The following is a 22,256-nucleotide window of genomic DNA, read 5'->3' as shown; positions in this document are numbered from 1 at the left end:
GAATTCCAACAACATTAGTAGAGAAATTGTGGTTCCTTCATTATGTCCTAATCCTAAGAATTCTAAGGAGAAATCATTGCATTCTTTGGATGTAGTTAGAGCTTTGAAATATTATGTTGAAGCTACTAAGAATTTCCGAAAGACTTCTAGTCTATTTGCTATCTTTTCCGGTTCTAGGAAAGGTCAGAAGGCCTCTGCCATTTCTTTGGCATCTTGGTTGAAATCTTTAATTCATCATGCTTATGTCGAGTCGGGTTAAACTCCGCCTCAAAGGATTACAGCTCATTCTACTAGGTCAGTTTCTACTTCCTGGGCGTTTAGGAATGAAGCCTCGGTTGATCAGATTTGCAAAGCAGTAACTTGGTCTTCTTTGCATACTTTTACTAAATTCTACCATTTTGATGTGTTTTCTTCTTCTGAAGCTGTCTTTGGTAGAAAAGTACTTCAGGCAGCTGTTTCAGTTTGAATCTTCTGCTTATATTTTCAGTTTTTTTCTTTATAAGATTTAAACTTTATTTTTGGGTGTGGATTTTTTTCAGCGGAATTGGCTGTCTTTATTTTATCCCTCCCTCTCTAGTGACTCTTGCGTGGAAGATCCACATCTTGGGTAGTCATTATCCCATACGTCACTAGCTCATGGACTCTTGCTAATTACATGAAAGAAAACATAATTTATGTAAGAACTTACCTGATAAATTCATTTCTTTCATATTAGCAAGAGTCCATGAGGCCCACCCTTTTTTTGTGGTGGTTATGATTTTTTTGTATAAAGCACAATTATTCCTATTCCTTATATTTATGCGTCGCACTTTTTTCTTATCACCCCACTTCTTGGCTATTCGTTAAACTGATTTGTGGGTGTGGTGAGGGGTGTATTTATAGGCATTTTGAGGTTTGGGAAACTTTGCCCCTCCTTGTAGGAATGTATATCCCATACGTCACTAGCTCATGGACTCTTGCTAATATGAAAGAAATGAATTTATCAGGTAAGTTCTTACATAAATTATGTTTCTCCAACATAGGTGTGTCCGGTCCACGGCGTCATCCTTACTTGTGGGATATTCTCTTCCCCAACAGGAAATGGCAAAGAGCCCAGCAAAGCTGGTCACATGATCCCTCCTAGGCTCCGCCTACCCCAGTCATTCTCTTTGCCGTTGTACAGGCAACATCTCCACGGAGATGGCTTAGAGTTTTTTAGTGTTTAACTGTAGTTTTTATTATTCAATCAAGAGTTTGTTATTTTAAAATAGTGCTGGTATGTACTATTTACTCAGAAACAGAAAAGAGATGAAGATTTCTGTTTGTATGAGGAAAATGATTTTAGCAACCGTTACTAAAATCCATGGCTGTTCCACACAGGACTGTTGAGAGGAATTAACTTCAGTTGGGGGAACAGTGAGCAGTCTCTTGCTGCTTGAGGTATGACACATTCTAACAAGACAATGTAATGCTGGAAGCTGTCATTTTCCCTATGGGATCCGGTAAGCCATGTTTATTAAGATTGTAAATAAGGGCTTCACAAGGGCTTATTAAGACTGTAGACTTTTTCTGGGCTAAATCGATTCATTATTAACACATATTTAGCCTTGAGGAATCATTTAATCTGGGTATTTTGATAAGTTTATATCGGCAGGCACTTTTTTAGACACCTTTCTCTTTAGGGGCTTTCACAAATCATAGGCAGAGCCTCATTTTCGCGCCGGTGTTGCGCACTTGTTTTTGAGAGGCATGACATGCAGTCGCATGTGTGAGGAGCTCTGATACATAGAAAAGACTTTCTGAAGGCGTCATTTGGTATCGTATTCCCCTTTGGGCTTGGTTGGGTCTCAGCAAAGCAGACACCAGGGACTGTAAAGGGGTTAAAGTTAAAAACGGCTCCGGTTCCGTTATTTTAAGGGTTAAAGCTTCCAATTTTGGGGTGCAATACTTTTAAGGCTTTAAGACACTGTGGTGAAATTTTGGTGAATTTTGAGCAATTCCTTCATATTTTTTCGCAATTGCAGTAATAAAGTGTGTTCAGTTTAAAATTTAAAGTGACAGTAACGGTTTTATTTTAAAACGTTTTTTGTACTTTGTTATCAAGTTTATGCCTGTTTAACATGTCTGAACTACCAGATAGACTGTGTTCTGAATGTGGGGAAGCCAGAGTTCCTTCTCATTTAAATAAATGTGATTTATGTGACAATGACAATGATGCCCAAGATGATTCCTCAAGTGAGGGGAGTAAGCATGGTACTGCATCATTCCCTCCTTCGTCTACACGAGTCTTGCCCACTCAGGAGGCCCCTAGTACATCTAGCGCGCCAATACTCCTTACTATGCAACAATTAACGGCTGTAATGGATAATTCTGTCAAAAACATTTTAGCCAAAATGCACACTTATCAGCGTAAGCGCGACTGCTCTGTTTTAGATACTGAAGAGCATGACGACGCTGATAATAATGGTTCTGAAGGGCCCCTAAACCAGTCTGATGGGGCCAGGGAGGTTTTGTCTGAGGGAGAAATTACTGATTCAGGGAACATTTCTCAACAAGCTGAACCTGATGTGATTACGTTTAAATTTAAGTTGGAACATCTCCGCATTCTGCTTAAGGAGGTATTATCCACTCTGGATGATTGTGACAAGTTGGTCATCCCAGAGAAACTATGTAAAATGGACAAGTTCCTAGAGGTCCCGGGGCTCCCAGAAGCTTTTCCTATACCCAAGCGGGTGGCGGACATTGTAAATAAAGAATGGGAAAGGCCCGGTATTCCTTTCGTCCCTCCCCCCATATTTAAAAAATTGTTTCCTATGGTCGACCCCAGAAAGGACTTATGGCAGACAGTCCCCAAGGTCGAGGGAGCGGTTTCCACTTTAAACAAACGCACCACTATACCCATAGAAGATAGTTGTGCTTTCAAAGATCCTATGGATAAAAAATTAGAAGGTTTACTTAAAAAGATGTTTGTTCAGCAGGGTTACCTTCTACAACCAATTTCATGCATTGTCCCTGTCACTACAGCCGCGTGTTTCTGGTTCGATGAGCTGGTAAAGGCGGTCGATAGTGATTCTCCTCCTTATGAGGAGATTATGGACAGAATCAATGCTCTCAAATTGGCTAATTCTTTCACCCTAGACGCCACTTTGCAATTGGCTAGGTTAGCGGCTAAGAATTCTGGGTTTGCTATTGTGGCGCGCAGAGCGCTTTGGTTGAAATCTTGGTCAGCTGATGCGTCTTCCAAGAACAAGCTACTTAACATTCCTTTCAAGGGGAAAACGCTGTTTGGCCCTGACTTGAAAGAGATTATCTCTGATATCACTGGGGGTAAGGGCCATGCCCTTCCTCAGGATCGGCCTTTCAAGGCCAAAAATAAACCTAATTTTCGTCCCTTTCGTAGAAACGGACCAGCCCAATGTGCTACGTCCTCTAAGCAAGAGGGTAATACTTCTCAAGCCAAGCCAGCTTGGAGACCAATGCAAGGCTGGAACAAGGGAAAGCAGGCCAAGAAACCTGCCACTGCTACCAAGACAGCATGAAATGTTGGCCCCCGATCCGGGACCGGATCTGGTGGGGGGCAGACTCTCTCTCTTCGCTCGGGCTTGGGCAAGAGATGTTCTGGATCCTTGGGCGCTAGAAATAGTCTCCCAAGGTTATCTTCTGGAATTCAAGGGGCTTCCCCCAAGGGGGAGGTTCCACAGGTCTCAGTTGTCTTCAGACCACATAAAAAGACAGGCATTCTTACGTTGTGTAGAAGACCTGTTAAAAATGGGAGTGATTCATCCTGTTCCATTAGGAGAACAAGGGATGGGGTTCTACTCCAATCTGTTCATAGTTCCCAAAAAAGAGGGAACGTTCAGACCAATCTTAGATCTCAAGATCTTAAACAAGTTTCTCAAGGTTCCATCGTTCAAAATGGAAACCATTCGAACAATTCTTCCTTCCATCCAGGAAGGTCAATTCATGACCACGGTGGATTTAAAGGATGCGTATCTACATATTCCTATCCACAAGGAACATCATCGGTTCCTAAGGTTCGCATTCCTGGACAAGCATTACCAGTTCGTGGCGCTTCCTTTCGGATTAGCCACTGCTCCAAGGATTTTCACAAAGGTACTAGGGTCCCTTCTAGCTGTGCTAAGACCAAGGGGCATTGCTGTAGTACCTTACTTGGACGACATTCTGATTCAAGCGTCGTCCCTTCCTCAAGCAAAGGCTCACACGGACATTGTCCTGGCCTTTCTCAGATCTCACGGATGGAAAGTGAACGTGGAAAAGAGTTCTCTATCTCCGTCAACAAGGGTTCCCTTCTTGGGGACAATAATAGACTCCTTAGAAATGAGGATTTTTCTGACAGAGGCCAGAAAAACAAAACTTCTAGACTCTTGTCGGATACTTCATTCCGTTCCTCTTCCTTCCATAGCGCAGTGCATGGAAGTGATAGGTTTGATGGTAGCGGCAATGGACATAGTTCCTTTTGCGCGCATTCATCTAAGACCATTACAACTGTGCATGCTCAGTCAGTGGAATGGGGACTATACAAACTTGTCTCCGAGGATACAAGTAAATCAGAGGACCAGAGACTCACTCCGTTGGTGGCTGTCCCTGGACAACCTGTCACAAGGGATGACCTTCCGCAGACCAGAGTGGGTCATTGTCACGACCGACGCCAGTCTGATGGGCTGGGGCGCGGTCTGGGGATCCCTGAAAGCTCAGGGTCTTTGGTCTCGGGAAGAATCTCTTCTACCGATAAATATTCTGGAACTGAGAGCGATATTCAATGCTCTCAAGGCTTGGCCTCAGCTAGCGAGGGCCAAGTTCATACGGTTTCAATCAGACAACATGACAACTGTTGCGTACATCAACCATCAGGGGGGAACAAGGAGTTCCCTGGCGATGGAAGAAGTGACCAAAATCATTCTATGGGCGGAGTCTCACTCCTGCCACCTGTCTGCTATCCACATCCCAGGAGTGGAAAATTGGGAAGCGGATTTTCTGAGTCGTCAGACATTGCATCCGGGGGAGTGGGAACTCCATCCGGAAATCTTTGCCCAAGTCACTCAACTGTGGGGCATTCCAGACATGGATCTGATGGCCTCTCGTCAGAACTTCAAAGTTCCTTGCTACGGGTCCAGATCCAGGGATCCCAAGGCGGCTCTAGTGGATGCACTAGTAGCACCTTGGACCTTCAAACTAGCTTATGTATTCCCGCCGTTTCCTCTCATCCCCAGGCTGGTAGCCAGGATCAATCAGGAAAGGGCGTCGGTGATCTTGATAGCTCCTGCGTGGCCACGCAGGACTTGGTATGCAGATCTGGTGAATATGTCATCGGCTCCACCATGGAAGCTACCTTTGAGACGAGACCTTCTTGTTCAAGGTCCGTTCGAACATCCGAATCTGGTCTCACTCCAGCTGACTGCTTGGAGATTGAACGCTTGATCTTATCGAAGCGAGGGTTCTCAGATTCTGTTATCGATACTCTTGTTCAGGCCAGAAAGCCTGTAACTAGAAAGATTTACCACAAAATTTGGAAAAAATATATCTGTTGGTGTGAATCTAAAGGATTCCCTTGGGACAAGGTTAAGATTCCTAAGATTCTATCCTTCCTTCAAGAAGGATTGGAAAAAGGATTATCTGCAAGTTCCCTGAAGGGACAGATTTCTGCCTTGTCTGTGTTACTTCACAAAAAGCTGGCAGCTGTGCCAGATGTTCAAGCCTTTGTTCAGGCTCTGGTTAGAATCAAGCCTGTTTACAAACCTTTGACTCCTCCTTGGAGTCTCAACTTAGTTCTTTCAGTTCTTCAGGGGGTTCCGTTTGAACCCTTACATTCCGTTGATATTAAGTTATTATCTTGGAAAGTTTTGTTTTTGGTTGCAATTTCTTCTGCTAGAAGAGTTTCAGAATTATCTGCTCTGCAGTGTTCTCCTCCTTATCTGGTGTTCCATGCAGATAAGGTGGTTTTACGTACTAAACCTGGTTTTCTTCCAAAAGTTGTTTCTAACAAAAACATTAACCAGGAGATTATCGTACCTTCTCTGTGTCCGAAACCAGTTTCGAAGAAGGAACGTTTGTTGCACAATTTGGATGTTGTTCGCGCTCTAAAATTCTATTTAGATGCTACAAAGGATTTTAGACAAACATCTTCCTTGTTTGTTGTTTATTCCGGTAAAAGGAGAGGTCAAAAAGCAACTTCTACCTCTCTCTCTTTTTGGATTAAAAGCATCATCAGATTGGCTTACGAGACTGCCGGACGGCAGCCTCCCGAAAGAATCACAGCTCATTCCACTAGGGCTGTGGCTTCCACATGGGCCTTCAAGAACGAGGCTTCTGTTGATCAGATATGTAGGGCAGCGACTTGGTCTTCACTGCACACTTTTACCAAATTTTACAAGTTTGATACTTTTGCTTCTTCTGAGGCTATTTTTGGGAGAAAGGTTTTGCAAGCCGTGGTGCCTTCCATCTAGGTGACCTGATTTGCTCCCTCCCATCATCCGTGTCCTAAAGCTTTGGTATTGGTTCCCACAAGTAAGGATGACGCCGTGGACCGGACACACCTATGTTGGAGAAAACAGAATTTATGTTTACCTGATAAATTACTTTCTCCAACGGTGTGTCCGGTCCACGGCCCGCCCTGGTTTTTTAATCAGGTCTGATAATTTATTTTCTTTAACTACAGTCACCACGGTTTCATATGGTTTCTCCTATGCAAATATTCCTCCTTAACGTCGGTCGAATGACTGGGGTAGGCGGAGCCTAGGAGGGATCATGTGACCAGCTTTGCTGGGCTCTTTGCCATTTCCTGTTGGGGAAGAGAATATCCCACAAGTAAGGATGACGCCGTGGACCGGACACACCGTTGGAGAAAGTAATTTATCAGGTAAACATAAATTCTGTTTTTTCTCTTTTTCAGACCATTCTCTGTAAACCCTAGAGATGGTTGTGCATGAAAATCCCAGTAGATCAGCAGTTTTTTAAATACTCAGACCAGTCACTTAAATCCCCTTCCCTGCTCAGTTTGAACTTCAGCAAGTCGTCTTCACCATGTCTAGGTGCCTAAATGTATTGAATTACTGCCATGTGCTTGGCTGATTAGCATTTTGTGTTACCAAGCAATTGAACATGTGTACTTAATAAAGTGGCCAGTGTGTGTGTGTGTGTATATATGTGTATATATATATATATATATTTATATATATATATATATATATAGTGTATGTTTATGTAAGAGACTCATAGAATTATTGTGTAGAAAACTAGCAAATCTAGGCAAGTATCCCCACATACTAATCCCCAGAAGTACACTCTCTATACATTATTACCAATGCACCAGAGAACTCTGGGTAAGATATTAATTATATATACAATAGCTCATGCTTTTTGCTTTCAACACAGTGTTCAACCAGAGCAATTAAAGGATGAGGTGACAGCAAATAACTTTTTTTTTTTTGGTTCCTGTTATTGTACTTTGTGCAATTTATCTTTTGAGTGCTGGGATTCATTGGAATTACAACCAGAGCAATTGCCAGCAAAAAAGCAAACCACTTCTGGATAGCTGTTTTCGAGTTTATTAACAGAGAGTAGATAAGGTGGAAAAGGGAGTGTAGTTGTGTTTTTGTGTGTAAAATAGGATGTGCTCTCTTAGTGAAAAATTTTAAACTTAAGGCAATTTTCCAAGGGCCCCATGAAACACCCTGTATTCTCATTTGTTGTATTTGAAGAAAATAATGTACACACAAGAATTTGGCATTGCACTTTGTATACCTTTTTGTTGTCACTTAAAGCTGGTTTTCATCCTCAGGATACCGTTCTTGCGGAGCTTCTACAGAGTATGAAGGAACATATAGTCACATACCATGAGCATGACTCTCTTCTGGACCATAAAGAGGAAGAAGCTCTAACTGAGGAGGAGCGAAAGGCAGCATGGACTGAATATGAAGCCGAGAAAAAGGTTAGATCACTCTGAATTTTATGTACTATGATTTGAATTAGTTTCCATTTTTAAAAGCCACCTTTGTATATTAATTTAAAAAAAGTCATATTTTGTCTTTTTTGTGTATATAGGAATTTGTAACCTTTATAAAATTATTAGCTATTTTTTGTGGAATTTGATTAAAGGGACTTAATACTTATATACTAAATTCATTGAAAGTGATGCAGCTTAAAGGGACAGTCTACACCAGAATTGTTATTGTTTTAAAAGATAGATAATCCCTTTATTACCCATTCCCTAGTTTTGCATAACCAACACAGTTATATTTATATATGTTTTACCTCTGTGATTATCTTGTATCTAAGCCTTTGCAGACTGCCCCTTTATTTGTTCTTTTGACAGACTTGCAGTTTAGCCAATCAGTGATGGCTTCCAGGTAACTTCACGTGCACAAGCACAGTGTTATCTATATGAAAAACATGAACTAACACCCTCTAGTGGTGAAAAACCTGTTAAAATGCATTCTTAAGAGGCGGCCTTCAAGGTCTAAGAAATTAGCATGTGAACCTCCTAAGTTAAGCTTTCAACTAAGAATACCAAGAGAACAAAAAAAAATTGGTGATAAAAGTAAATTTGAAAATTGTTTAAAATTACATGCCCTATCTGAATCATGAAAGTTTTTTTTTTTTTTTTGGACTAGACTGTCCCTTTAACTGTAAAATATTTCCAGAGTAAGTGCTCTGTAAAACGTTATCTTTCAGTTACTACCCATCTGCAGGTTAAAAAAAAAAAAGAAGCTATAAACGGCAGCAAATAAGCATCAGCAGTGCTGAGGTTATGAACGGTTTTACTGTGATCTCATGAGATTTATGACATTTTGAGTTAAAATATCTTTCCTTTTTACATAGAGATGTTCAGGTGATATATTCTAGTCAGCATTTTACAGCTATGCTGCATCACTTTCAAGTGTTTCAACATTTGGGTATCATGTCCCTTAAAATGTGAAAATAAAAATGGACAATATGTACTCTTCCAAATTAAAAGGGCAGTAAACACTTTGTAGTTACAAGACATTTCTGATGTATTGGTATAGAATAAATACATTAACATCTTTTTTTATTTATCAATAGCTAAACTGCACCCACCATTTGCCTTATTTGGAAGAACCAATCTGGGCTTTAGTTAGCAGACGAAAAGGCTAGCCACGGTCATAAACTTAGTATAAAGTCTGTTTTCCAGTTATCTCAGAAAGCCAATTAGGGACAGATATATATAGCAGAGTTATACTTGGGAAGTTAGCAGAGTGCAGTTTAAGTTCTGAGAATTAGAAATTGCTTAGTTGCATGAAAAGGGGGAAAATAAATAATGAAAATATATTGCAAAGTTGTTTCATTATGCATAACTAAGCATTTTATATAAAAATCTCAAGGTGTTTAGTTTCCCTTTCCTTCATAATACAGGTAGAGTCCACAGCTGCATTCATTACTTTGTGGGAAATACAGAACATGGCCACCAGGAGGAGGCAAAGACACCTCAGCCAAAAACGTAAATACCTCCCCCACTTCCCTCATCCTCCAGTCATTCTTTGCCTTCCGTCACAGGAGGATGGCAGAGAAGTGTCGGAGGATTCGGAGTAGTCTCTTATGGAGGGTAGTACTCTTCGAGATGGGACTGGAGTTTTAAGTAGTCTTGTCAGCTTCTCAGTGAGAGCATTGATGAAAGTTAGTCTGGAGATGCAGAGAGAGTCTTTCTGCGAACCCATCCAGACTCATATTAACAGCTCCTTAAGCAATCAGCGTTGACGAGTTTGCTGCCTACTTTCTTCACTCAAGTTCATGTCAGAAGCGCTACTACAATCTGTCAAACTTGAAGGACCATGTCACTGTTCCACGGCATAGATTCCGGTAAGATCGTTTACATTTTTATACATATTGCAAATGCTAGAAGACAGGGTCACAGTGTAGCTCCTTTTATCTATATGGAATCAAGGGTTAATATCTCCTAAGGAGGATTATGAACAGTTGGGTTTAATCATATATACTTTATTTGATTTTATGCTGCTTTAATGTGTGAGATGTTTATGGGCTCATAGGCTGAGATGGAACATACCGGTTTCACTTTCACTTTGAAGGTTGCGCAGCTTAACAGCTTGGCGTGCTTTTTCTCATAGCACGGACGGTCCTGCATTGCGCACCATGTGACCGGAATGGTTGAGGCTTCCATTTCCTTTCTCTTAACCGAGTTACGGAGAAGAGTTTTATCTTTGTTCTGTCAGGGTCATAGGAGGTGGTGAGTGCCCCAGCCATAAAGTATAAAGGTGCTGTTTTTTTATTTAAAATAAAGTAATGCTTGTTTATATTGTGAGGGAGCTCTGACAGACATCTCAATTATGTTCCATATGCCTTGATAAGGGGAGTGTATCAAATAAGGTTGACATGTTTGATACCACTGTGCCGCCGTCCAGTGAGGTGCACACCCTACATGCATCTTTTTATACACATGCAGCTTCCCATTGCACTGCTAATTCTCCATTTGGAGGGGGACTTTTTTCATCAGGCGTTACTGCACAGTTTCAAACGGCGGTGTCTGCGGACATTAGTGCTTTCCCTCGCACTGCTAAGCGCAAGCAAAAGGATAAATCTTGCACTCCTGCCCTGATGCCATCATGTAATTTGTCAGATATATCTGATCAGTTATCTGAGGATGAGGTTCTCTCTGAAGCTTCAGAGTATGAACTTTTAGGGTTGGAGTCTGCTGCCTATAATCCTCCACCTGTGGAGGATCCAGTTTTTAGTTTTAGGATAGAATGTTTACGCTTTCTTCTAAAGGAGGTTTTGACTACATTAGAGGTTCCAAAGGCCGAGCTGCCAGACGAACCTCTGGGTCCTAAATTTGATGGCAATTGTTATTAAGGACGAGTGGGGCAGGATTAGATTCCTCTCCCCCGTTGTCTGCCTTTTAAGGATCCCGGTTCCGGGCTCTCTGAGGATGGGTTTTCTTTTTCCCATCCCTACTTGGTTGGCGCTATTTTTACACTTGCCACATGTAATACTAGCCTGTGTGAGGATAGTTCGTCGTTCATAGAGCCTCCGGATATAAGGATGGAAACTCTGTTAAAGAGGATGTTTTAACCTATGGTATATTTGCTTTACTGGCTTGTCGCCACAGTTGCTGGAGCAGCTACCTTTTGGTGCGTCGTATTCACGAAAATGATCGAGGTAGACGGTTCCCTCAACATTTTTCAGGAAAGAATTACGGCCTTCTGTGTTACTAATTATTTTATCTGTGCTGTTATTATGCAGATTAATTAGCCTATGGCTAAGACTTCAGTGTTTCTGTTCAGGCCCATAAGGCGCTCTGACAGATATAACTTCTAAGTCTAGTCTCTTTCCCTCTTTTATGGGAAGGAGTTTGTTTGACTGTCTCCACAGTTTCAGGGGCAAAGGGTACCTTTATACCGTAAGATAAGAGCAAGTCTAAGGGACAAAGTTCGTATTTTCGTTCCTTTAGTTCTGATAAAAGCCCAACGTCAGAGACCTCCGCTAAGCCAGAACAAACCAAGAGTTCTTGGAAGCCGGCTCGGTCCTGGGATAAATCCAAGAAAAGGGAAGACTGTTGCTCTTTCAGAGGCTTGGTTCAGGGATGTGCAGGATCCACAAGATAGGTTTCAAATCTCATCCACCCATGGGCAGATTCATCCTCTCAACCTGTCTTCAAGACTAGGAAAGAGGGTCCTCCTTTGGAGTCATTCTCCCAGTGCCTATCGCAGAGAGAGAGGTTTGAGATACTATTCAAACTTTTTCGTGGTCCCAAAGGAGGAGGAAACTTTCCGTCCAGTTCTGGCCTAAACAAATTTCTAAATGTCCCCTCGTCAAAATGGAGACAATCAGGTCCATCCTTTTTCTTCATTCAGGAAGGGCAGTTTATGACAACTATAGATCTGAAGGAGGCATTCCTTCACCTTCCAATCCACAGGGAACACTTTTAGTTCCTCAGATTTGCGTTCCTGGACCAGCACTTCCAGTTCATTGCACTTCCGTTTGGTCCTGCTACTGCTCTAAGAATTTTTACGAAGGTTCTAGAAGCTCTTCTAGCAGTCGCTAGAACCCGGGGTGTAGCAGTAGCTCTCTACTAGGATGATATTCTGGTACAAGCACCATTGTTTTTCGTCTGGTGGAAGACAATTCAGAATCTCTCCTCTGTCTCTTTCGATCCCTTGGAGGGAAGAAAAATAGAGAAAGGAGTTCTCTTATTCCAAGCACCAGGGTAGAATTCCTGGGCACTATAATAGATTCCATAGACATGAGAATATTTTTAACAGACCAGAGAAGTTGCAAGCTAGCTTTAACTTGTTTTGCCCTCCAGATCTCCTTAAGGCCATCTGTGGCTCAGTGTATGAAGGTGATTGGTCTCATGGTGTCCAGCATGGCCATCGTTCACTTTGCCAGTTTCCACCTCAGGCCGCTGCGACTGTGCATGCTGAGGCAGTGGAACGGCGATCATTTGGATCTGTCTCAACAGATTTCTCTGGACAACCGGTCGAGAGAATCGCTCTTTTGTTGGCTCTGTCCGGAACACCTGTCCCGAGGGACATCCTTTTTAAGACCATCCTGGGGGACTGCGACTATGGACGCAAGTCTGTCTGGATGGGGAGCTGTTTGGGGCGCGAAGAAGGGGCAGGGCCTGTGGACGCACGAGGAGAATTCCCTCCCATTCAACATTCTAGTCCTTCGATCAATATTCAATGCTCTGAAGGCTTGGCCTCTACTGGGTTCGTCCCAATTTATCTGATTCCAATCAAACAAAATAACCTTGGTGGCTTACATCAACCATCAGGGGGGAACGAGAAGGTCCCTAGCAACGAGGGAAGTATATCGGATTCTGGAGTGGGCCGAGACCCACATCTGTTCGCTGTCGGCGATCCACATTCCGGGTGTGGACATCTAGGAAACGGATTTTCTCCTTCCTTGAGTGGTGACTCGAATCATACAGGAGCAGTCGTCAGTGATACCGATTGTTCCATCGTGGCCGCGAAGGATATGGTTCGCGGATCTAGTGGGGATGTCATCATCTCCTCCTTGGAGGTTTCCTTGTCGCAGGGATCTGCTGGAACAAGGCCGCTTTCTTCATCAAAATCTAGGTTCTCTGAGGCTGACTGCATGGAGATTGAACGCTTAGTCTTAGCCAAGATAGGGTTTTCTGAGAGTGTTATTGATACTCTTTCAAACTCGTAAGCCGGTTACTCGTCGCATCTATCATAAGGTGTGGAGGACCTACTTAATCTGGTGTGAAGAGCGTGGTTTGTCCTGGCACAAAGTAAAGGCTGACAGGATTCTTTCTTTTCTCCAGGATGGACTGGAGAAGGGCCTCTCAGCTAGTTCCTTGAAGGGACAGATTTTGGCCCTGTCTGTTTTTACTGCACAAAAGGCTCGTTAAGCTCAGGATGTACAGTCTTTGTTAAGGTTCTGGGCTCAGACCGGTGTTTAGATCTAATTCTCTTGTTCTTTAAGTTTTGCAACGGGCTCCGTTTGAGCCTATGCATGAGGTTTACATTGTTGTTGTCTTGGAAGGTTCTTTTTCTACTATCTATTGCTTCTACTCCCAGAGTCTCTGAGATTGCAGCCTTGCAATGCAACCCTCCTTATCTGGTGTTCCATGCTGATAAGACTGTTCTACGATCAATCAAGAAATTGTGCTTCCTTTCTTATGTCCTAATCCTTCTTCATCGAAGGAACGTTTACTGTATAATCTGGATATGGTTCGTGCCTTGAAGTTCTATCTTCAGGCTATGAAAGAATTTAGACAAACTTTTTATCTGTTTGTTATCTATTCTGGGAAGCGTAGGGGTCAGAGGGCCTCTTCGACCTCCTTATCTTTTTGTTTGAGGAGTATCATCCGCTTAGCATATGAGACAGCGGGACTTAAGCCTCCTCAGAGGATTACGGCTCATTCTACGAGATCAGTGGCTTCCTCTTGGGCCTTCAAAAATGAGGTCTCTATGGATCAGATTTGTAAGGCAGCTACCTGGTCCTCCTCACATACTTCTGCCAAATTTTTCAAGTTTGATGGTCTTGCTTCTGCTGAAGCAGCCTTCGGGAGAGGTTTTGCAGGATGTGGTGCCCTCAGATTAATGGCCGTGTCTCTTTTTTACCCTCCCGTTAGCATTCAGTGTCCTCTGTAGCTTGGGTATTGTTTCCTACAAGTAATGAATGCAGCTGTGGACTCTCCCTGTATTAAGAAGGAAAACATAAATTATGACTTACCAGATAATTTCCTTTCCTTCGATACAGGGAGAGTCCACAGCTCCCGTCCGTGTTCTCCGATGGGCAGCCCTAAATTTATTTTGTTTTCTTCTGGCCCCTTTTTTACCCTGATATTTCTCCTACTGTTTCCTTGTTCCCTCAGCAGACTGACTGGGGGAAGAGGGAAGTGGGGGAGGTATTTAATCCTTTAGCTGGGCTGTCTTTGCCTCCTCCTGGTGGCCAGGTTCTGTATTTCCCACAAGTAATAAATGCAGCTGTGGACTTTCCCTATATCGAAGGAAAGGAAATTATCTGGTAAGTCATAATTTTTGTTTTTAAGGGGGTAAACCACTGCTGTGCATCATTAGATATTGTTTTTCCAACTTGCCAAGTTTTGCTAACAAAATGACTTGCCTTGGCTACTCCAGTAACATATCTGGATTGACTCTTCCAAATAAGTCAAGTGATGAGGGGAATTTGGCCATTGAAAAACAATAGCAGCAAACAAGATTTTATTGCATTCAGATAGTTTTGACATTCAATTAGTACATATATTTATTGCAACACTAACGAATAGTATTGCAATTGCAAAGTGTTTTATTTTGTGTTAGGAAAAAAAAATCGAGTTGGCTGCATTGTGGATCTAAAATATACGTTTTTTATGTCTAATATTATGTATCTTTTTTTTATTTATTTTCTCCAACATAGGTGTGTCCGGTCCACGGCGTCATCCTTACTTGTGGGATATTCTCTTCCCCAACAGGAAATGGCAAAGAGCCCAGCAAAGCTGGTCACATGATCCCTCCTAGGCTCCGCCTTCCCCAGTCATTCTCTTTGCCGTTGTACAGGCAACATCTCCACGGAGATGGCTTAGAGTTTTTTAGTGTTTAACTGTAGTTTTTATTATTCAATCAAGAGTTTGTTATTTTAAAATAGTGCTGGTATGTACTATTTACTCTGAAACAGAAAAGAGATGAAGATTTCTGTTTGTAAGAGGAAAATGATTTTAGCAACCGTTACTAAAATCGATGGCTGTTCCACACAGGACTGTTGAGAGGAATTAACTTCAGTTGGGGGAACAGTGAGCAGACTTTTGCTGCTTGAGGTATGACACATTCTAACAAGACGATGTAATGCTGGAAGCTGTCATTTTCCCTATGGGATCCGGTAAGCCATTTTTATTACAGAGTAAATAAGGGCTTCACAAGGGCTTGTTAAGACTGTAGACATTTTCTGGGCTAAATCGATTCATATATAACATATTTAGCCTTGAGGAATCATTTAATATGGGTATTTTTGTAAAATAATATCGGCAGGCACTGTTTTAGACACCTTATTCTCTAGGGGCTTTCCCTAATCATAGGCAGAGCCTCATTTTCGCGCCGGTATTGCGCACTTGTTTTTGAGAAGCATGGCATGCAGTCGCATGTGTGAGGAGCTCTGATACATAAAAAAGACTTTCTGAAGGCGTCATTTGGTATCGTATTCCCCTTTGGGCTTGGTTGGGTCTCAGCAAAGCAGATACCAGGGACTGTAAAGGGGTTAAAGATAAAAACGGCTCCGGTTCCGTTATTTTAAGGGTTAAAGCTTCCAAATTTGGTGTGCAATACTTTTAAGGCTTTAAGACACTGTGGTGAAATTTTGGTGAATTTTGAACAATTCCTTCATACTTTTTCGCAATTGCAGTAATAAAGTGTGTTCAGTTTAAAATTTAAAGTGACAGTAACGGTTTTATTTTAAAACGTTTTTTGTACTTTGTTATCAAGTTTATGCCTGTTTAACATGTCTGAACTACCAGATAGACTGTGTTCTGAATGTGGGGAAGCCAAGGTTCCTTCTCATTTAAATAGATGTGATTTATGTGACACTGAAAATGATGCCCAAGATGATTCCTCAAGTGAGGGGAGTAAGCATGGTACTGCATCATTCCCTCCTTCGTCTACACCAGTCTTGCCCACTCAGGAGGCCCCTAGTACATCTAGCGCGCCAATACTCCTTACTATGCAACAATTAACGGCTGTAATGGATAATTCTATCAAAAACATTTTAGCCAAAATGCCCACTTATCAGCGTAAGCGCGACTGCTCTGTTTTAGATACTGAAGAGCATGAGGACGCTGAGGATAATGGTTCTGATATGCCCCTACACCAGTCTGAGGGGGCCAGGGAGGTTTTGTCTGAGGGAGAAATTTCAGATTCAGGGAAAATTTCTCAACAAGCTGAACCCGATGTGATTACATTTAAATTTAAGTTGGAACATCTCCGCGCTCTGCTTAAGGAGGTGTTATCCACTCTGGATGATTGTGAGAATTTGATCATCCCAGAGAAACTATGTAAAATGGACAAGTTCCTAGAGGTCCCGGGGCCCCCAGAAGCTTTTCCTATACCCAAGCGGGTGGCGGACATTGTAAATAAAGAATGGGAAAGGCCCGGTATACCTTTCGTCCCTCCCCCCATATTTAAAAAATTGTTTCCCATGGTCGACCCCAGAAAGGACTTATGGCAGACAGTCCCCAAGGTCGAGGGGGCGGTTTCTACTTTAAACAAACGCACCACTATACCCATAGAAGATAGTTGCGCTTTCAAAGATCCTATGGATAAAAAATTAGAAGGTTTGCTTAAAAAGATGTTTGTTCAGCAAGGTTACCTTCTACAACCAATTTCATGCATTGTCCCTGTCACTACAGCCGCGTGTTTCTGGTTCGATGAGCTAGAAAAGGCGATTGATAGTGATTCTCCTCCTTATGAGGAGATTATGGACAGAATCCGTGCTCTCAAATTGGCTAATTCTTTCACCCTAGACGCCACTTTGCAATTGGCTAGGTTAGCGGCGAAAAATTCTGGGTTTGCTATTGTGGCGCGCAGAGCGCTTTGGTTGAAATCTTGGTCAGCGGATGCGTCTTCCAAGAACAAATTGCTTAACATTCCTTTCAAGGGGAAAACGCTGTTTGGCCCTGACTTGAAAGAGATTATCTCTGATATCACTGGGGGTAAGGGCCACGCCCTTCCTCAGGATAGGTCTTTCAAGGCCAAAAATAAACCTAATTTTCGTCCCTTTCGTAGAAACGGACCAGCCCCAAGTGCTACGTCCTCTAAGCAAGAGGGTAATTCTTCTCAAGCCAAGCCAGCCTGGAGACCAATGCAAGGTTGGAACAAGGGAAAGCAGGCCAAGAAGCCTGCCACTGCTACCAAGACAGCATGAAATGTTGGCCCCCGATCCGGGACCGGATCTGGTGGGGGGCAGACTTTCTCTCTTCGCTCAGGCTTGGGCAAGAGATGTTCTGGATCCTTGGGCACTAGAAATAGTCTCCCAAGGTTATCTTCTGGAATTCAAGGGGCCTCCCCCAAGGGGGAGGTTCCACAGGTCTCAATTGTCTTCAGACCACATGAAAAGACAGGCATTCTTACATTGTGTAGAAGACCTGTTAAAAATGGGAGTGATTCATCCTGTTCCTTTAGGAGAACAAGGGATGGGGTTCTACTCCAATCTGTTCGTAGTTCCCAAAAAAGAGGGAACATTCAGACCAATCTTAGATCTCAAGATCCTAAACAAGTTTCTCAAGGTTCCATCGTTCAAAATGGAAACCATTCGAACAATTCTTCCTTCCATCCAGGAAGGTCAATTCATGACCACGGTGGATTTAAAGGATGCGTATCTACATATTCCTATCCACAAGGAACATCATCGGTTCCTAAGGTTCGCATTCCTGGACAAGCATTACCAGTTTGTGGCACTTCCGTTCGGATTAGCCACTGCTCCAAGGATTTTCACAAAGGTACTAGGGTCCCTTCTAGCGGTGCTAAGACCAAGGGGCATTGCAGTAGTACCTTACTTGGACGACATTCTGATTCAAGCGTCGTCCCTTCCTCAAGCAAAGGCTCACACGGACATTGTCCTGGCCTTTCTCAGATCTCACGGGTGGAAAGTGAACGTAGAAAAAAGTTCTCTATCTCCGTCAACAAGGGTTCCCTTCTTGGGAACAATAATAGACTCCTTAGAAATGAGGATTTTTCTGACAGAGGCCAGAAAATCAAAACTTCTAAACTCTTGTCAAATACTTCATTCTGTTCCTCTTCCTTCCATAGCGCAGTGCATGGAAGTAATAGGTTTGATGGTAGCGGCAATGGACATAGTTCCTTTTGCGCGAATTCATCTAAGACCATTACAACTGTGCATGCTCAGTCAGTGGAATGGGGACTATACAGACTTGTCTCCGACGATACAAGTAGATCAGAGGAGCAGAGATTCACACCGTTGGTGGCTGTCCCTGGACAACCTGTCACAGGGGATGAGCTTCCGCAGACCAGAGTGGGTCATTGTCACGACCGACGCCAGTCTGGTGGGCTGGGGCGCGGTCTGGGGACCCCTGAAAGCTCAGGGTCTTTGGTCTCGGGAAGAATCTCTTCTCCCGATAAATATTCTGGAACTGAGAGCGATATTCAATGCTCTCAAGGCTTGGCCTCAGCTAGCAAAGGCCAAGTTCATACGGTTTCAATCAGACAACATGACGACTGTTGCGTACATCAACCATCAGGGGGGAACAAGGAGTTCCCTGGCGATGGAAGAAGTGACCAAAATCATTCAATGGGCGGAGACTCACTCCTGCCACTTGTCTGCAATCCACATCCCAGGAGTGGAAAATTGGGAAGCGGATTTTCTGAGTCGTCAGACATTTCATCCGGGGGAGTGGGAACTCCATCCAGAAATCTTTGCCCAAATTACTCAATTGTGGGGCATTCCAGACATGGATCTGATGGCCTCTCGTCAGAACTTCAAGGTTCCTTGCTACGGGTCCAGATCCAGGGATCCCAAGGCGACTCTAGTAGATGCACTAGTAGCACCTTGGACCTTCAAACTAGCTTATGTATTCCCGCCGTTTCCTCTCATCCCCAGGCTGGTAGCCAGGATCAATCAGGAGAGGGCATCGGTGATCTTGATAGCTCCTGCGTGGCCACGCAGGACTTGGTATGCAGACCTGGTGAATATGTCATCGGCTCCACCATGGAAGCTACCTTTGAGACGAGACCTTCTTGTTCAAGGTCCGTTCGAACATCCGAATCTGGTCTCACTCCAACTGACTGCTTGGAGATTGAACGCTTGATCTTATCAAAGCGAGGGTTCTCAGATTCTGTCATTGATACTCTTGTTCAGGCCAGAAAGCCTGTAACTAGAAAAATTTACCACAAAATATGGAAAAAATATATCTGTTGGTGTGAATCTAAAGGATTCCCTTGGGACAAGGTAAAAATTCCTAAGATTCTATCCTTTCTTCAAGATGGTTTGGAGAAAGGATTATCTGCAAGTTCCTTGAAGGGACAGATTTCTGCCTTGTCTGTGTTACTTCACAAAAAGCTGGCAGCTGTGCCAGATGTTCAAGCCTTTGTTCAGGCTCTGGTTAGAATCAAGCCTGTTTACAAACCTTTGACTCCTCCTTGGAGTCTAAATCTAGTTCTTTCAGTTCTTCAAGGGGTTCCGTTTGAACCCTTACATTCCGTAGATATTAAGTTATTATCTTGGAAAGTTTTGTTTTTGGTTGCAATTTCTTCTGCTAGAAGAGTTTCAGAATTATCTGCTCTGCAGTGTTCTCCTCCTTATCTGGTGTTCCATGCAGATAAGGTGGTTTTACGTACTAAACCTGGTTTTCTTCCGAAAGTTGTTTCTAACAAAAACATTAACCAGGAGATAGTCGTGCCTTCTTTGTGTCCGAATCCAGTTTCAAAGAAGGAACGTTTGTTGCACAATTTGGATGTTGTTCGTGCTCTAAAATTCTATTTAGATGCTACAAAGGATTTTAGACAAACATCTTCCTTGTTTGTTGTTTATTCTGGTAAAAGGAGAGGTCAAAAAGCAACTTCTACCTCTCTCTCTTTTTGGATTAAAAGCATCATCAGATTGGCTTATGAGACTGCCGGACGGCAGCCTCCTGAAAGAATCACAGCTCATTCCACTAGGGCTGTGGCTTCCACATGGGCCTTCAAGAACGAGGCTTCTGTTGATCAGATATGTAAGGCAGCGACTTGGTCTTCACTGCACACTTTTACTAAATTTTACAAGTTTGATACTTTTGCTTCTTCTGAGGCTATTTTTGGGAGAAAGGTTTTGCAAGCCGTGGTGCCTTCCATCTAGGTGACCTGATTTGCTCCCTCCCTTCATCCGTGTCCTAAAGCTTTGGTATTGGTTCCCACAAGTAAGGATGACGCCGTGGACCGGACACACCTATGTTGGAGAAAACAGAATTTATGTTTACCTGATAAATTACTTTCTCCAACGGTGTGTCCGGTCCACGGCCCGCCCTGGTTTTTTAATCAGGTCTGATAATTTATTTTCTTTAACTACAGTCACCACGGTATCATATGGTTTCTCCTATGCAAATATTCCTCCTTTACGTCGGTCGAATGACTGGGGAAGGCGGAGCCTAGGAGGGATCATGTGACCAGCTTTGCTGGGCTCTTTGCCATTTCCTGTTGGGGAAGAGAATATCCCACAAGTAAGGATGACGCCGTGGACCGGACACACCGTTGGAGAAAGTAATTTATCAGGTAAACATAAATTCTGTTTTTTATTCTGTCTACTGATCATAATAACGCATTAAAAGGGTGAGGAATCTTAGTATTGTAACTTCTCCACTAGAAATGAATATTTGGATACATATTTAGAGTGCCTAATTTTTCTATTATTTTTACTCCAAGGGTTTGACTAACCGTCTGAATATGGCAACTGCTGGAGCTAACTTCACACAAATGAATTTCAATGCTCAGTCTAATTACATGCCCTTAAACCTGGGAGCATTGTCTTCTTTGACTAATCAACAACTAGAAGTAAGTAGAATTGGGCTTTTTGTTATTCATGGCAATACAGGCTAAACATGTAAGAAAACGCTGAATGACAATTGCATTTAATTGCTACTTTCAGAATCTCCTAAAAAACAAATCATTTAATGGCTTTGCTTAGTGACATAGATTTGATTATAATGTCCAGTGCATCTATCTCCTTAGATTAATTTATTTCATTATTCTCAAGGATCTTATTAATCAAGGCAGAGAGAAAGTTGTTGAAGCTACAAATAACATTGCATCTGCACGAATCCACCCATGGGATGACATCCTTGCTGCTGTGGTAAGATATTTTGTTTGGATTTACTTAAATAATGTAACGAGTATTTTATGTAACTTTATAATTATTTGTATTATTAACCTTTTTCATTTCTGTCCTCCAGTGGAAGGAAAATCCAAATTTGACTGAGACCCAAGTTCAATCTCTTGCCCTAAGCAGACAGTCCAGCCAGGAGTTGGAAATAAAGAGACGAGAAGCCATTTACAATGATGTCTTGGCCAAGCAGCAAATGGTACCTGTTTTGCTTATGTATCATGTTATGGTTTTATTTCCAAGCATCCTTTACTATGCCTTTCCCAAACCTCATTTAGTTGTAAAGATTGTAAAAGTTTATTTGTATTGAAAGGTACTAGTTGTGAACATTAATCATTTGCATACATTTATACACTGTCACCTTAAAAAAAATCATATTTGGCATTTGCTTCACTCTGTTTTCATGACTCAGTTACTTCATTGCACCTATGTGTTTTTCAGAACATTCATTTATCATTAGTTAGCCAGATTGTGTATTTTAGTCTTTGAGAAACTTTTAAATTGTAGTGATTTTGGACACTGAAATGGTTACAGCTGTGAGGCATTGGCAATAAATGCAGTTGAACTTTTACCAAGGAAATGAAACCTTATCCTTCCAATGGAATCCCTTTGAATTTTTCATGCAAGGGTTTCCTAAACCATTATTTCCAGCAATACTCTTCACACAAGTGTCAGTCCAGCCACCAATATCCAAGTTATTTGGGATTTCCATTGCTTAGGAATGTATTGGTCTCCATAGAGTCCTGCCCATTTCAGCGGCATTCCTAATCTAAATTGTTCACCAGCGATCCCTCTCCTCCTCCATGCCTACAGATTTACTCTATCCAAAACATGTAAGGAAACCCCTACAAGTAAAATCTCTGTGACAAATGTAAAATTCCACACATGTTCCACTGAAAGCCATAATGTGTGTGTTGCATTCCAAAACAAGTCATGAGTAAAATATAACAACTTAGTGG

At 42.4% G+C, this 22,256-nt stretch overlaps 1 protein-coding gene across 1 annotated transcript in view; it reads left to right on the top strand.

The window, feature by feature from the left end:
- Window positions 1–22,256, top strand: part of ATRX (ATRX chromatin remodeler) — a 783,199-nt gene that overhangs the window by 748,460 nt on the left and 12,483 nt on the right. The window contains exons 31-34 of the mRNA XM_053714433.1: window positions 7,778–7,927; window positions 20,841–20,969; window positions 21,172–21,267; window positions 21,368–21,496. Of these exons, the coding sequence (XP_053570408.1) occupies window positions 7,778–7,927; window positions 20,841–20,969; window positions 21,172–21,267; window positions 21,368–21,496 (504 nt within the window). The remainder of the gene's footprint in view (window positions 1–7,777; window positions 7,928–20,840; window positions 20,970–21,171; window positions 21,268–21,367; window positions 21,497–22,256) is intronic.

The sequence above is a fragment of the Bombina bombina genome, chromosome 1, assembly GCF_027579735.1.
Source record: "Bombina bombina isolate aBomBom1 chromosome 1, aBomBom1.pri, whole genome shotgun sequence".
Classification (NCBI taxonomy): domain Eukaryota; kingdom Metazoa; phylum Chordata; class Amphibia; order Anura; family Bombinatoridae; genus Bombina; species Bombina bombina.
The sequence above is the reverse complement of the archived record's forward strand: the minus strand, read 5'-3'. Positions and strand labels throughout refer to the sequence as shown.